This window comes from Balearica regulorum, chromosome 5 (genome assembly GCF_011004875.1).
Source record: "Balearica regulorum gibbericeps isolate bBalReg1 chromosome 5, bBalReg1.pri, whole genome shotgun sequence".
Taxonomy (NCBI): Eukaryota; Metazoa; Chordata; class Aves; order Gruiformes; family Gruidae; genus Balearica; species Balearica regulorum.
This window is the reverse complement of record NC_046188.1, coordinates 30346920-30364074: the sequence shown is the minus strand read 5'-3', so window position 1 is coordinate 30364074 and position 17155 is coordinate 30346920. Positions and strand designations below refer to the sequence as shown.

Genomic DNA, 17155 nt, shown 5'->3' with positions numbered 1-17155 from the left:
AGGTATGGCTCTCCCCTATGCCCTGTGTCAAGTCTGCTAGCCCTGTACAAAGCTCAGCTCCCCAAGGCATCCAGAGTGGCAGGAGACATCTATGTTTTCACAAGTAAAGCTGAACCTGTTTGTTACTCTTCCTGTCCTGTGTCCTGTTCCTTCTTTACCCTCCTTTCTTCCTTCTTTTCCCCTCCTGCTCTTGGAACCTCTATATAATCTGAAGCCTTTGTGTCCTTGACTGGAACCTGGATCCTCCCATTACAAAATGTTGAGGTGACTTTTGAAATAAACAACAAATAAGTTCCTTATACTTCTACATAGCAAGAGCCATATGAGAATTACTGTTTACTGTGATTAACAGAAGGTGCTGTGTAAGTTGGAGTCCTAACTTAAATTGTAATAGAGTATTCTGTAGTCACTGCAGCATGAAATTGTACACGATTAAAAACCAGATGATGCAAAAGATGATTTTACAAGTGGCCATGCTGAAAATCTGTTTCAGCTTGTCTGTATGTACGGCACATTAATTGAGTTTGTCTCAGATAATCTTGTTTAATGTATCGGAATCCACAGGCTATTCTGCAGTGTCTCTGACTAGCATGGTGGCTGTGTGTTTTGTTGTGCCATACATCTTCTGTGTTTCAGGCAGTGAGATGTCACCGAGATGTGAGGAGGTGGAAAATAGCAATTTGTCATGAAAACCTCTTCTAACGATGAGCTGTGCAAACAGCAGCAGAACCTTTAGCTTTTGTATTAACTATATACTCCCAGCTGGAGTACTGCATCCAGTTCTGGGGCCCTTAGTACAAGAAAGACATGGACCTGTTGGAGTGAGTCCAGCTGAGGGCCGTGAAGATGATCAGAGGGCTGGAGCACCTCTCATATGAAGAAAGGCTGAGAGAGCTGGGGTTGTTCAGCCTGGAGAAGAGAAGGCTCCGGGGAGAACTTATTGTGGCCTTGCTAAAGGGGGGGGCCTACAGGAAAGCTGGAGAGGGACTGTTTACAAGGGCGTGGAGTGATAGGGCCTTAAGCTGAAGGAGGGTCAATTTAGATTAGATGTGAGGAAGAAATTCTTCACTATGAGGGTGGTGAGGCACTGGAACAGGTTGCCCAGAGACGTTGTGGCTGCCCCCTCCCTGGAGGTGTTCAAGGCCAGGTTGGATGGGGCTTTGGGCAACCTGGTCTAGTGGAGGGTGTCCCTGCCCATGGCAGGGGGGTTGGAACTGGATGATCTTTGAGGTCCCTTCCAACCTAAACCATTCTATGGTTGTATGAAGAAGTATCAACTTGCTCAAAGTTTGAGAAACGTACGCAGAGGAGTTGCAGTATGAGTTTTGTTGAAATAACATACTATGAAAGATGAAGGAATACTTAAACTTCTGAGCTGTATAGAAATACACTTTTAAAGTTGCTGCTTTAACGCTTAAATGTGAGATGCTAAAATGTTACTCAGAGACTTAAGTATTACCTGTAATATGTAGTGTAACTTTCTATAGCTTTTTCTTTTGTACACTGTTTGTGCCTCAGTTTACTTTTTAAAATTTTAATTCTTTCAGACATATTTGGGAGTTTCAAGGGAAAATATGTAACTTAAGCAATGCACTTAAAGTGTTACATCTCCTAGATGTGTATCAGTTGTGCATTACGTGCTTTCCAACATTGGAGACGCTGTAAGTGGAGCCATGACTCAGAGCATCAGACCATGGGGGAACACATCATAGGTCTCCAAATGCACAGGATTGTTGAATAACCTAGAGCAAGTTTCACAGTCCAGGTCTTGATTCCCATCTGTAACATGAGGTAATAATTCCCCACCACAGCATGTTTTTAGGTAAAAATGTTCATTTTGGATTCATGGGTGTTACAAAAACGTGGCTTGTATAAAAATTAGGAATCAGGAAACAGATGCGTTCAGAGCATAGCCTGGAGCTTGCAGTGCTGTCTGTGCTGGCAAACACTTCTGCAGTGGTAGTGTTTGGAAACGTTTGGAAATGTGGATGCAAATGGCAGTAGGATGTTTTTAACTGGAAAATTTTACAATTGTTCTACTTTTTGATAGATTTACCTATTGATCCATCTTAGAACAACTTAAAAGTGCTGCTTTCCTGCTTGATGACCAAAATCCAGTTAGAACAGACAGGTAACTTCCACTATTAAGATACTGTGAAGAGAAACATTAAGTAAAATAATTAGTTATCATTCTGGGAAGTCTGATCTTCCATTATAGTGGCAAGTTTGAAAAATAGCCGAGTACAATAGCAAATCTTTAACAGGGAGGAAAATCTGAGCTTCTAGTGTTCTCATCTCATGTTTGGATTTTTTTTTTTGCCTTCGAAGTGGTAAAAAACCCCAACCTACCCCTTACTTCAGACATTTGAAAACTCTGAGCAACTCCTCTGCATTAGTGCTCACTCAGTCAGTGAGCTCAAAATAAATTTGCTAGGGTGTTGCATGATCCACTGTACTCATATTTAATAATTATAAGCTACCTTTGCTTTTCTTAAACAGCATAATGCCTCCTAAGGAGGTGTAGTAGAACATCACAATCTTCTGGAATAATGATCTTATCTGATGAGATAAGACTGAATGTAAGCCTTTGCTACCTGTAATGTATCAGTCAGCAGACCTCTTCTGAAAACTAAGCCAAGAATTGAAATGTCTCCTTGTGGCTTAACCCTGGCTGGCAACTAAGCACCACGCAGCCGCTTGCTCACCCTCCCCCGGTGGGATGGGGGAGAGAATCAGAATGGTAAAAGTGAGAAAACTCATAGATTGAGACAAAGACAGTTTAATAGGTAAAACAAAAGCCATGCACACAAGCAAAGCAAAGCAAGGAATTCATTCCCCACTTCCCATGGGCAGGCAGGTGTTCAGCCATCTTCAGGACAGCAGGGCTCCATCACACATAACAGTTACCTGGGAAGACAGACACCATCACTCCCAATGTTCCCTCCCTTCCTTCTTCTTCCCCCAGCTTTATATGCTGAGCATGATGTCATATGGTATGGAATATCCCTTTGGTCAGTTGGGGTCAGCTGCCCCGGCTATGTCGCCTCCCAGCTCCTTGTGCACCCCCAGCCTACTCGCTGGTGGGGTGGTGTGAGGAGCAGAAAAAATCTTGATGCTGTAGAAGCACTGCTCAACAATAACAAAAACATCCCTGTGTTATCAACACTGTTTTCAGTACAAATCCAAAACACAGCCCCATTCTAGCTACTGTGATGAAAATTAACTCTATCCCAGCCAAAACCATATATATAGCTCTGTGCTGCACTAACGTATGGCCACCAGTGAATGACTATGTTGGTCTTTCTAGAGAAAAAGAGTGGAGTAACTCAGTTACCATGTCAGGATAGTCTGCAAAGCTTGATTTTTCTGGAGGAAAAAAGCTTTTTAAAAAAAGTAATTACAAAAGATCCTTCCTAATGACTTCAACATCAGTCTTCCCACATAGGTAAGAATCCAGCCTTCAGACCAGTCCTAGAACTCTAATTTTAATCAGCGATCTGCTGTAATGCTGTCATGAATTTGACTGTGTCGAGCTTTTCCAGTGCCCTACTTGTATCCTACCAGAAAAGGCATTTTATTGACATTTCATTGGTTCTCTGTTGATCTTATTGATCTGCTTTTATGTTCGGAGAAAACACAGCACCTTTTTGTTTACGGCCATCAAGCTTACTGAACAGTTGCAAACAAGGACATTTTATTGATCTATTAGCATAGGTGGCGTAGTATTGCTGTGTGTTGCAATTGCAAGGAATCTGTTTTGTTGTGTGTTGGATTTTTTTGGAGCTGTATGGTAGGCGTCTGATAACAGAGAAGGAAGTGTTAACTCTACTCTGAAAGCAGCGAGAATTTAGAGATGTTACTGAGATCTCATTAAGCTAAATCTTCTTTACATCTTATGTTTTAGACAATCTTCAGGAGACCCAGGGCAAAGGAGGAGGAATGCCTGTTGCTTTTGATGAGACAAGGGTGATTACCAGAGCCCACTGAAGCTGTTTAGATTTGAGATAGCCTTAAGAATGCTTTGTAGCAGTAGGCAAACAGTGGGGTGCTCTGCAGTATTTTGTATTACTTCGAGAATATGCAGAACATTATAGCCAGGATATGCAGCAGGCTGTGAATTGTTCTTGTGCATTGTATAAATTTGATTAAATCTTGCTGCTTGGAGCAATTTATAGTCCTTGTTGTTAACCAAAGAAAATAAGATCCAGTTTTCATAAAATGAAACTCTACCGTTGAGAAATAAACAGTTCACGTGTTTTAACAACAGAGAGGCCCTCTTGGCTACTCTGTAGGTCAGTGTTTGTGTGCTCACAGCAATTCCCACTTTACCCACTGAGGTGAAGGAGAGGGAGATCTCTGAAGGTGTGCCTGTTCTGTGAGATTAGTATGTCTACCTGGGCTCTAGACAGAAGAAAACATCCATGCGGGGAGTAGATTTTGAGATGTTAGCCTCTGGATATTTGACTGACATACTGTCGAGCACTTGGATTGAGTTAAGAAGTGGCATAGTATTTTGGTGAACTTTCTCAGAATAAATTCATCTTTTCCATTCTTCTTACCCTCTGGTTCCTGGTCATGCTGAGCAGTCAAGGATTGTCCTCCTCTTTTTGTTTTTGTTTGTTTTTTTTCTTAAAATCATTCCTATTTCCTGATAAAAATTAAGCAGACCTTGAATCTGCAGCAATATATGCTGTTGCAGATACTTTTTTATCCCGTTTGTTTTATTAAAAGCCTCTCAGAGGTAAATATGTAGTCATTTTTCTCAAGACTTCTAACAGTGTTACTACTTGTGGTGGTACATATGTTGTTTACAAGGGCAGTGCTTAGAGATGGCTCTAGGCTGAAGTTCAAATGTCATCACCCTCTTCATAACATAACTCTCTTACTGCAGAGGGGAGAAGTAAGACTGTGATTCCTAGAAATGCAGTTAGACAGCATAACGCCACCAAAATAAGCCCTGACTAAACACTGAAAAGAGCTGCAGTAGAAGAGTTGTGTTACACTGGTGCAGTGCATCAGTCCAAGTTCATCTCTTTTCCAATAGCAGTTCCATACTCATTCCTGAATGCAATAGTCATGCGAGTGATTTGTTTAGCTTCCTGTTTTGTTCTTTTTGATTTGTAAACCAAAACACCCAATTTATTTTCAGCTATATTTCTACAAAATTACATGGCTTGAATGCCCACTTACTTGATTGCTTGAAAGCTTTCATCTGTAGAGTTTAGCTGTTTAATTTGCGTGCTCTTGGGTGTTATTTTGTCTGAATTTGGAGTTCAGCTCTGAATGTACTGCATTATATTCACATTGTTTTTATTTTACTCTCTCTATATATTTTACTTTGGGTGCATCAAAGGTTTCTGTCAAAATATGTATTATAATATATTTTTTTATTGCTCAAAGTATTCTTTCTATTTTCTGCTGGTTCCTTCCTGTGCATGCTCTTAAAATAAACCAGCTAGGCCAAATAAATTTCCTTTTGTTCTTTGTTCTGTGTGTGCGCCATTTTGAGATAAGGTGTGGATTTAGATGGCAGAGATTATAAAGAGGAGTTTTTGGCTTTTGCAAGGTTTTGTTTTGAATGCACTCTTTTGTTTTGTTTTGTTTACTTTCTGCTTGCCCCTTTGCCAGCAGAACAATTACAATATTTCCCCCCCCCCCCATATATATATTTTTTTTTTTTCCTTGACACTGGAAAGCATAGAAATATGGAGCCTGACAAGGACATTACCTCTGCAATGTTCAAATAAGCATCTTTTGTTCCTACAGAAATTTTAGAAGTCCTGCAGATTTCTGCCAGTCTGAAGAAATCCAGGACTTCTTACCTGGAGCTGTTGACAGCATGTAGTTTAAAGGTGGCTTTATTTGGTACCTCTCCTCTGGGGTTCCAAAGCAGACTTGGTACAAGGAGAAGAATTCCCCTAAACACTTGTGTGCATGTTAATTGGAATGATCCTGTGGTTCATGAGATTAGTGAATCTCATCGTGTTATAGGACTTTAATTTTTGTTCTGATATAAATGACTCTGCATCTAGTGAAGTATTGTAGAAGGCAACCTAATAGGGGATTTATGCCTTGCAGCATGGGAATTTCATACAAATAGATAAAGTCAGTTTTGGCAGCACAAAGTGACATTATATTAAGGGCAAATGCATTGTTTTTCTGGCAAAAGATGAATAGTATCAGTAAAATGTAACAATCTAAGAAAAAGTGGGGCCAGGTTCTTGGGTAGCGTAGATAAATGTGTAAATATATTGAAGGGTTGTGGGGGAAAAAATAGACAAATGCTTTTAACAGTGAGGGAAAACAACTCTTAAAAGGGAAAAAATTGTGTAAGCTTATTTCTTTAAAAAACCCTAAAACCCGAAAACTAAATTCCCCCCAAAAAAACCTTGTTTGCTTCTGTTTTAGAAAATCTAATGAGGCCCCTTAAGAATTATGGAATCGCATGGTGAGCATATGTTTTAATTTAAATCAAGCTTCTTTATAGATGTTCTTGGTATTGTGCTGGAAATCTTAAGTTTTTGCTTTGTTCTTTCAGCATGTCTATGGGTTTCTTGATAGAAGAGACTGCCCCAGTTGTATGGAGAGGGCTCATGGTAATGTCAGCTGTTGAGAAATTGTTGAGACAGGTAAGGACTTAGGTACATGTTTGTGTTTAAAACTAATCGGTTATTTTAAAATGCATTTAACTGATACATGAGTGTCCATGACATTATCTTATATATTATTGGTGAGCATTTTTATATCTTGGTCATCTTAAATTCTTAAGAATTTAATTTTAACTTCAGGTAAGAGGGAAAATTGACACCTTTTTGCATTTACCTATCCCCTTGTTCCATGCATTTGATGAGTGAATCCATCCTGATTTGCCTGCCTTCTCATTCTTTTTTATGTTTCTTTATGCGATTGTTAAAAAAAAAAAAGGCATTTTGAAGTTGCCTAAGGATTTGAATATATAGGTATCTATGCATATCTACAGCTGTATTCCCTTATGTGCTTGTTAATACACCAGCACTAAGAATTCTTGGATGGCGTTTGACGTATGACAGGTACATGAAAATCATTAGATACCATCTCTGTGTAATGCAGATATATTGTTAGCTAATAAATTTCCTGGCATATGGAAGCGAGGTAGCTTTTTTATTTCTTGACAGATTCTTCTCCCCCCCCTCTTATTGTGAATAGATCTGTGAAGTGCTAATGAGACAAACAGCTGAAAAAATGCATTAAGGTTGCATGTTTAGACTTTGAAGTGACCCTGATTATTCATGGCTGACATCCATTCCAGGGATTTAATGTATACAGCTTGGAGATCACTAGGTTTCTGTATGTCTTCTGTAAATGCCTGCAAATCTTGTGCTCCCTTGATGACTGAAAAGAAGATTTTTTTTTTTTTTCCCAATGCTTTCTCATTTTTACAGAATTCTTCACTAACACAGACTTTAGAGTAGTGGCAATCATTGCCCTAGTCAGATAAGTCAAAATTTCAGGAAGAACATCTTTGTCTGGATTTGGCCTTTAAAAATAAGGAGTATCCATGCCAATAGCTGTGGACGGCTGTTCTGACCTCTTTGTGTGTTGGCATTGTTTTGGCCAGGCTCACAAAGACTAGAGCCTAAAACCTTGAAGGCAGAGCTGAAGTTAGCACCTGCTGTATTGGCATACTCCACCATGGGAGACTGAAGACTGGCAGGCACTCCAGTGCTGTTACTTCAATCAGGAGTATCCCCAGATGGGAAGCATGTGCCAGCATCCTTGTGGAGGGTGTGGATGATGCTGTGTAATGAGCTTGTTGCTCCCTAGCAACCGACAAAGCAGTTACATGCTGGCTGACCATGATTTAGGAACGAGACAGAGTCCATTAATGCTCAGGGCATCAGTGATTTCCCTGACAGTGGAACCTGAATTCTGAAAGAGGAAGGCTTTACAGCTAAATTTCTTCTCCCCACAAGCATTTTGCTTCTGCATGATGACGAGGGTAGTCTTAAGTCTGTGCTGGAAAAAGTTGTTTGCATCTCCTGCTTTGAAGAAAGAAGCTCACAGATCACAGGAAGAACCAGCAGGTTCTATCTGATGTACAGATGGTTTTTAGAAAATAACTAATAAATTTTCCAGATTAGCATATGCTATTTTGGTTTTAAAAACTGCAGTCTCCCTTCTGACATAGTTACTAGTCAGTCTCAAGAAGGAGTTAACTGCAGAACCAATAGTGTTATAGCCTTGGACACCTAAATGAGAGGACCACAGCATGTGATGATAGTATTTTAAAGATACTATGATTCCATTTTATATTAGAAATAGTTTTGTGATCTGCTGGGGGCCTTGACATTTTTCCTTGTTTTCTCTTTATCTGTTCTGGTTGGTCTTAGCTATAACCTTTTGTTTGACAGGATAAAGTTTCTTGCAAGAGTAAAATACTTCTACTTGTATTTAACTTTCTGAAACTACGTTCTTAAGAAATAGCTGCTTTACCTCTATAGCTACATATAAACCATTTAAATTAGCTCCCTAATCGAGATCTATAGCATAATATAAGGAGCTTGCATGCATTCAGACAAGCTCATAAAATATTAAGTTCTTAAAATAATTAAATCAGCCAGATAGTAAACAGAGATTCCCAGACTTTTGCATTAAAACCATTGGTGGTATTTTATAATGGTGTTTATCGTTAGATGGTGGTGGAGGGGTTTTTTGTTTGTTTTAGGAGCATCAAGACTATGCGTTCACTCTGCAAAGAACTTTGGATGCTTGTTTGGTTTTTTTCCATATGAACAAGTCTGTTTTCCAGAATTTATCATGCTTCAGAAACTCCAATAAAGCATTGAAAGGCTTAGTTTCCAAATTCATTAATGAGGACTTGTTAACTCATTAACTTGTTAACTCATAATTGGTCTGTGCCTGTAATGAGTACTTAAATGCTTCTCTTACGCTTGCAACTTACTTAAATTTCTGGAATTCTTTGGAAAATATGTTTGTTAAATATATACATTATGTGCTTTCTCATATGCTTACTGCATGTAACCTCACTCTTTGTAATACGTGTATATTTGTCCTCCTCTGGTTTTACTTCTTCAGTGGATGAATGGCTTTTCAGCACAGTCCAGAGTCCAACCTCATTTTTGTCTCTTTTCACTTCTTCTTGCATATGGCCAGGATGTTCATCGCTTTTCAGATAAAACACCACCTTTTAAATCCAGGCTCTCCTTTTGCCACCTGTGTAGTCTGAGAAGCTACCTTTGTTCTTGTATGTTGTATGGTGTCAATCTGGTAGATAACAGGCAAGAATATTGAAGACCAAAATTAGTGCTTGGTGTTTCTCTGGTAATCCGTATCTCACAAGCAAGGAAGGTTTATCATTTTTCCTTAAACAGAGTTTGAAGGAAGTGTGCCTTCTAATACAAAATGAAGTTAACAGTTTAGTATAATGTGTTACATACATTACATATGTATTGATGTATGTGTATCAAATCAGTATATAAATGAAAATATATAGCATATTGATTCCATAATGTGTCCTATTTTAATAAAAATATTGCTCAATAGAAAAGAAGGAAAGGGATGATGATAAGTTATTGAAAGAACAAGAAATACATATGGAAATTTGTTTCACCTGTAGCAAAAGTGAATTACAAACAGTAATGGAACATTTGATTCTATATAAACATATAACTCTTTCAGTTAAATATATCTCTAGTTTACATGCCTTGAAATTATCCAAAGTTAACATGACTGAGAAGTGACTTATTTGTTCACATGATTAGATGTACTGTAGGCCCATTTACACTGCAGAGTGATCTTTTTCTCTTATCTGGGTGTTAACTCTTCCAATTTCCCTGCCATAATAAAAATTATTTTATTAGCTGAACCCAAAGCTGATGAATAGGGCTTGTCCTTTAAAAAAACTTTAACTCAGTTTATGTGACTATTACAATTGTATGTAATTTTGAGAGTTTGGCTAGAGATGGAGACGTGCTGTTTTCCTTCTGAAACTGTCCTCTACTAAGAAAAGAACTGCTTCAAAACCTGCACTTGCCAGAGGTAATGGTGGTGGTATTTGTATAGTAGAGTGTGTATGTGTGAATACACATAATGTACTCAAACCTTTTTGTAGCATAATTCTCTGATACTTAGTTATCATACATAAGTAGTTGTAGAGTATCATATGTGATTGGGAATAGGGAATATGCAGACAGATGGATAAATTGTCTTTGAAATATTGAGCAGACTGAGGGTTGTGAGATCTGGGGTATTTCAAGAGCCTCCATGAAAAAGCTACCATAAAAGCAACAGTGGAGTGAATGGAACAGTAAAAATTTATGTTTAAAGATTAACTTTGTAACAGTAGTAGTATTTAATTCTTGGAGAGCAAAGACTATAGAGACTATGTTGTTAGGGGTTTTTGATCATTGCCTGAAGTGGCCCATCTCCATAGAGCAGATTATAGATGTTCAATACTATTTTTGTTTGACTTACAATAGTTGGTAAATTACTATGTGCACTTGCTACTGTTTGAGAAGTGTATATGTAGTTATTGGTATTCTCCTTTCCACCATTTAAATCGGAGAGGTTGCATATGTGGATTTGGGGACAGTTTATCTTTAAATGTGGTTTATTTTAGCTATACATTAATGCTGCACTTGGGAAGACAAGAAAAATAGATCAAGCATTGAAAGCAAATGTATTTATACCTGGTAAAATAGCTATCACACTGCCATTGACTGTTTTACTGTGCATGTTCTATGCAGCAGAATGTTCTGTATGTGGTGTCTGTAGACATCAGTCCAATCTCATTTATCATGTGTGTTTATAACATGCTGTGTTAAATCTCATAAGTTCTTCAGCATATAAAGTTTCACAGTTTTGCAACGTCTTGTTTGCCTGTGTGCATAAATAGGTATCTTACAAACAGAACAATGGAGAAACTAGGGGGAACCATTCCAAATTAGAAGGAATTGTGTGTATTTGATTTGGAAGCAATACATAACAAGAACATTTTTAGTAAGGTAGGTACGTACTACATGCTGAGCCATCTGCCTGATTGATTAACATTGTTTAGAAAGAGTTGTCCTTTGGCTTCTGTTTGTGTCCACATACTGTCTTTTGCCTTAAATTTTTGGGACCGCGGAAATTTCATTCTGTGTTTATACAGTGTTCAGCACTGTAGTGTTATCACTTTTTGAGAGATGCGCAGGAATATAAATACTAGTATTTACAACTTCCAAGTAAATCTAAGCTTCCTTTGATAGTTTGTCATATTTATGAAAAAATTTATTATACATTTTTTCCCATTGAGCACAATACACTTTCTGTTTCAGGTTCCCAAAATATATGTGTGTGTCAATGATATAAAATATGTTAAAAATGCCTGAGATTACTGTAAATGTATCACTGACATTCACCACAACTGATAATCATCACAACCTAAACATCTTTTGCAGATATATGCAAAAGTGAGTAACTTCTGATGGTGCATGCTACCTTGCATGTATATTTTCTCCACCAAAGAGCCATCAAGGTGATAAAGGGGGTGAAGCATCTAGTATGTGAAGAGACACAGAGAACTGGGGGCTTTTTTTTTTTTTTTTTTTATTTGAGAAGGTTAAAGGAAGACATGAACAGATTCTAGGCTTGTATGCATTGATGTGCTCTCAGGCATCTTAGAATTGGGTAGCAATGCCATAAAGAAGGTTGTGCTGGAGACGTACAGCAATTTTTTGTGTTAGCTTTAGTAGGTTACTGTCTAGGATGCAGACTTTTATGAAACTCAGTCTAAGGCATCTGGCCATCCTCTAGTGCATGGAGAACCATAGGTTGATTTTTTTTTTTTTTTTTTTAAAAGTCTTGCTATCAGTGTCGGCCTTGAGTATTTTACAGTCTAAATTGGATGAAGAAAAAGTCAAAGATGGCAGCAAAAGATGTCTTAAAATAAGAAGTTACACATGTAGACTAAATCTTTTATGTCCAGTTTTTTTAGAAGAAAGATTAAAGAAAGGCGAGCAGGAATGAGTTCAGGAGTGGACTCTGGAGACCTGGATTTGAAGGCTAGCTTGTTTTAAAGTGTTTGCTAAACAGGAATACTGGTGGTACTTATTTACATGAAAAATTTCAAAATGCGGCCTACATTAGACACCTCCTATGCTTTTCCAGTAATAAAGGAGTCTGTTCTTTCTTTCTAGCTGCTGTAGGTTAGATGCAAAAATTGCTGTGCTGAACATTGCAGTGCCTAGGAGGTAGTGCCTGCCTGCAGGAATGGAAACTCAAACTAAAGCCTAGGCTGGAGCCACTGCATACCTGGGATGGTGGGAATATGTCACTTGTGATTCCCAGAGGTACTATCTGAGGGGTTACTTTGCCCTCCTGGATTTACCTTCATACCCTTTGGCACTGTCTTAGGAGAACAGGTGCAAGCCTTGGATTTTAAGGGTAGCAAAAACTTCTTATCCTTCAGATCCATGGCTTGAGCAAATTGGCATAAAATTCCAGTTTTGCTGTGTTTCATTGCTTATGTGGTAAACGTCATTTGGGGCTTGCTGAAAGATGAAATTATTATTAGTATGGGCAAAAAACTGTTTCTCATCACTATAAAATTAGTGAGAGAGCGTATTGGTGGATGAGAGGGAGCAGTGAAATGGGATTTAGAAGAGAATGACATGTATCGGGTCAGGAAGAAGGCGACAATAACAAGTTGATGGCTCTGATTTTTTTGCAGCTATATTTTGAATGAATTGAAAGAATCCCCAGAATAGTAATAGTGAGTCAATGATGAAAATTATTCTTATTGTAAATGTAAAGAGCAAGTGAAGAAGCAGCACTGCAGTGAAGCCAGAAGATTTTTTTTTTCGAGTGTGGATTTTATTTTTAACATTTTTTTTTTTGTTTAGGAAGGACACTCTATCAAAAGATAACCATTGAAGGCATTTAACTTGCATTATGGCAGTAAATTTTCAAGACAGGACAAGAGTGAGATGCTGCAATGGGAAATTATTGCAAAGGTAGTCAGAAACACGAATAGCTCTTAGCATCTTTTTTCAAACTTTTATCATCTTTTTGCCTTTTAATACACATTTAACAGTCAGTGCACACTCATCTGTTTATCAGCAGAGTAGATGTACTTAGAGCGTATATGCTAAATGCAGATTAAGGTTGTTTTCCTCTTTCTGTATTTTGTGTTTTGGCAACAACTTCCATTTGACAATTCTTTCTAATTTAAAAATTGACTGGTGTTTCACAATTTTCATGCATTTATCCATGTATCTACAAAGATGTGTTTATACTTTGCAGTGCATAATTCAAAAATACAGTAGTCTCACCAGGTGTCACTACAGTGAAAAATTTGCTACCATTTCAGCAATTACAAAAATATTTCTTCTGTATTTTCCTGTTTTGAATTATGTTAGCCTGAGGTGAGTACAGAGATTGTTAGTTCAGGCTTAAGTCTGCTGCATTATAGTTTGGGGGGGGGGAAGTTGAGACTTTCTTCAGAACAGTAAGAGCAGTTGCATCTTTAGTTAGTTGGGATGCTTTTCTATTTTTATTTTCGTGATCCAAAGTACAAAAATAAAAAGATGCAGACATTTTCATCCCTACGCATAAGATCATTGATATTATGCATTTGTTGTATTTAGAAAGGTCAAGATCTGCTATTGAGATATTTTGAAGAGGAACAACAGTCAATAATAAATAGTGGCCAAACTTTGCAGTGCTGAGACTGCACTTTGATATGCTATGAAGACTGCATCTACAGCTGGCAGACAGTAAACAATAACTCTGCTTGTGAGATTTTTTCTTAAATCTTTAATAAGCTTTCATTTAAAGGAAGGAAGGTCAATTGGCATCCCTCATTTTATCGCTGAAATTAAGGAAGCTTTCAAGGGCAAGGTAAGGAGATGACCCACTCATACCTTATAAAAGAATTTGTTTTAAAAAAGGGTTATACTGATTTTTTGTTACATTTATTTTGCTAAGACTAAAGGACGAATAAACTAATTTCGTCAGATCCAGAACCCACCGAAATTTCTACACCATGCTTTAGTTGTGATGTTGATATTTAGAAAAGCCTGTTACAGGAATTTGTATAATCATCACTAATTTGCTCAAATATGCTAATAATCACCTTGAAAGGTCCTGTCTGTCCAGAGAGAACTGCCTTAACCAGTCCCAATCAGTATGTACATATTTAAAGGAAATGATTGTACTTCCTGGAGATTAGAAGCTAAACATAGATTCAGAGATGTACTGCAGTCAAAAGTGTGGGAGATAACAGAAGGCTCCCTCTTTCCACCCCTCTGTCCCCCAGGTTAACTCCCTGTGGAGTTTGAGTACTCCTGCTGTCACCCTTTGACTGGAGTGGTCCTGTGTGGTTTGGGATGGGTATGATTGAACCAATGTGGGCTTGATTCTTCCTTTTAGTTTCCAGCTGAAGCTACAAAACCTGTTCTGTTGCCTTTCTTCCCTTAATGAAGGATGCAGGATCTATACGGATCCCTGTTGCTTTATTGGCTTGCGTTAGCAGCTGATATGAAAAGAGATTATAGTGTCTGAAAGGAATTGACAGTCATAGAAGGAAGTGTTAGGAAAGCCAGAAGAAAACAAAAACATTAGCTAACAACTTACTGCTGAACTGGAAGCGTTTGCAGTAAATGTATTTTAACTGTCTTTGAAGATTAAAAAAAAAAAAAAAGGCAAAAAAAAAAAAAGCCTAACAACATAGTGAGAATGTATTTACAGCAAACATTTCTTGGCCTGGTTCCTCAGCTGTCATGGTTCTGACTGTGCAGCTACTGCTGCTGTGGGAACAGGCTGTGAGTGTTTTCTTTGCTCTGCTTCCAGTAGTCTCATCTCTCACACAGATTACGCAGGTATGCATGTGTCTGCTCTCCTTTGCATAAAACAAAACGTATGCAAAACATGCAACTGTTTTGCTGGGTTTGTTGACTAGACAGGAAGAAATGGCAGAGAGCTCATGTCTCAAAATGGCTGTGCTGGGGGTAGAACCGATTTTTTTTTTTTCTTTTTTCTTTTGTCTTTTTTTTTTGCCCTTGAACTTTTAAAGGAAACTGTCTTGAGGTTTAAGGTTTCTGTGCAACACAGTTCAGAACTTTGTGCCTAAATGGCATCCAGCCTCCTTCTTGGAAAGAGCTGGAAATTTAAGCATGTTCTGAAGTGTTTGCTAAACACAATACTGGTGATAGAGGAACTAGGAAAAGAGAAGGCACTATTTATTATCTTTTCTAAATGAAGCTTCCATTATTTATGTGAGACTTTAAAAAAAAAAAAAAAAGCAGACACCTAATGCCACTCTTTTTTTCTGTTTTTTTTTTTTTTTTTAAATTCTTCTCCACTAATAAGGGAGTCTGCTCTTCTTTCTAGCTGCTGTAGGTTAGATGCAAAAATTGCTGTGCTGAACATTGCAGTGCCTAGGAGGTAGTGCCTGCCTGCAGGAATGGAAAGTAAAACTAAAGCCTAGGCTGGAGCCACTGCATACCTGGGATGGTGGGAATGCGTGACTTGCCATTACCAGTGGTACTGAGAGGTTACTTTGGTCTCCTGGAGTACCTTCAGATTCTTTGGCAGTGCCTTAACAGAATAGGTGCAGTATCTTAGAGTGCTAAGTTTAGAGCTTGGTGTGGAAAAAGTGGAAATTATTGGTGTAAGTCAGTAGGTTCACCAGCTGGAAATAAACAATACTGAAGATATTGAGCAGGAGGGCTATTAGGAAAAGCCTGTGGGATGTATCTCACTTTCTGGCTTTGTCCTGGATTTCACCACCTAATTGTAGCTGTATCGGACAGCTCTGTGGAGTGGAGATTGAGAGCCAGAATTGAGTATCTTCTGTTAGGTGCCAAAACCTTTCTTTTGGTTTAACTTGACAGGCTTATTCTTTGTTCATTGTAACAGCCTGGGAAGTTTCCATAACCATTCAGCCAGGACATGGGAGCTGCAATTTCAGTTACTTTCTCAGATTAGAATTTGAGCCTGTATTTCCCACTACCCAGGAGAGTGCCCTGAAATCACATACAGCAGTCAAAACCTTCTGCTCTGCAGCTAGGGATGCAAGATTCCTGGGGCCAGGACTATAGGCGTGTGAAGGGGGAGCATGACCAGTGGTATGCAGGAAAGTCAGTTAATCTGAAGTTTCAGCTTTCCAGGTTAATATTTCAGCTGCTGGCCTAGTATAGGGTCCTGGTTGCTGCTATGGCTTTTGCATTCTTGGTTGTACAGTGGCTCAGGTAAATGCCACCTGCCTGCGAAATTGAAACTCACATCTTCCAATTCATGGATAGGTTCTCTCATATGTCTAATTTATGATATTAAACAGCCGCAAATATAATAGCAGGACCACAGGCTTTGCAGGTTTTTTGTTTGGTTTATTTTTTTTTAAGTGGCTGTGAGTGCTCAGGTTTGTGTTGAATTCAGTGTTATCACTGGCAGGTGCATTTAGAGCATGCCTGTTAGATTGGGTCTGTAAGACTTGCTCCTTTCTCACAAATGCGGGTGTAATTAATGGATCCCCAATGGGCTTCTGGTTGAAACTTGCTGCTCAATGGAGATTTTGGTATTTCACTTCCTGACTAGTCCAGATCTTGGGAAGAATTTTTAGGGTTGTTTCTGAATGCATACAGGGAGCTCACTAAAGCTGCTTTTTTAGGCTTTTCTTCTTTCTTCATTTTTCAGCATTTCATTTTCATCTTTTTGATCAAAACAAAAGTGGAAGCTCCCCATGCCTGAACATGGATACATTGTTTAGCATCACACACTGATTTTAATTTGTGAATAAACTATGAATATAACTATATAAACAGCTTTTTAAAATTAATATTGAATTACTATATGTTAAACTGGTTGCACAGAGTTGTGAGGTTTTTTTAATAATCCAACTTGCAAGCTGACATACTGATCCTTCACTCACACCATCCTCCCAAATCTCTTTTGCTCCCGGAAAACAACTGCAGATATCCAAGAATAGCAGCAGGTTTTGTACCAGTATTCTTTGTAGAAAGTGATTATTTCTCACATAGCAAGTGATTGACAGAAACGTAAAGTAATAGTTCTTAAGGTACCAGAGATTAGTGTCTGTTCCACCCCATCCCCAACAAAGACACCCCCCCCTACTTTTCTGTACTATTTATGAAGCTGTAGTAGATATTTCTCCTCT

At 38.4% G+C, this 17155-nt stretch overlaps 1 protein-coding gene across 6 annotated transcripts in view; it reads left to right on the top strand.

Moving 5' to 3' along the window:
- The window catches only part of NUBPL (NUBP iron-sulfur cluster assembly factor, mitochondrial), an 86683-nt gene that overhangs the window by 26960 nt on the left and 42568 nt on the right, over window positions 1–17155 (top strand). For 5 of the 6 annotated variants that reach the window (XR_012835656.1, XM_075754033.1, XM_075754030.1 and 2 more), the window contains exons 5-6: window positions 6409–6448; window positions 6539–6629. The exons of the other annotated variant lie outside the window; for it this stretch is intronic. Coding sequence is in view for 4 of the 5 variants with exons in the window: in XM_075754033.1 (XP_075610148.1) it covers window positions 6409–6448; window positions 6539–6629 (131 nt within the window). In the remaining variant the exon portion in view is untranslated. The remainder of the gene's footprint in view (window positions 1–6408; window positions 6449–6538; window positions 6630–17155) is intronic. 6 annotated transcript variants of the gene reach the window in all.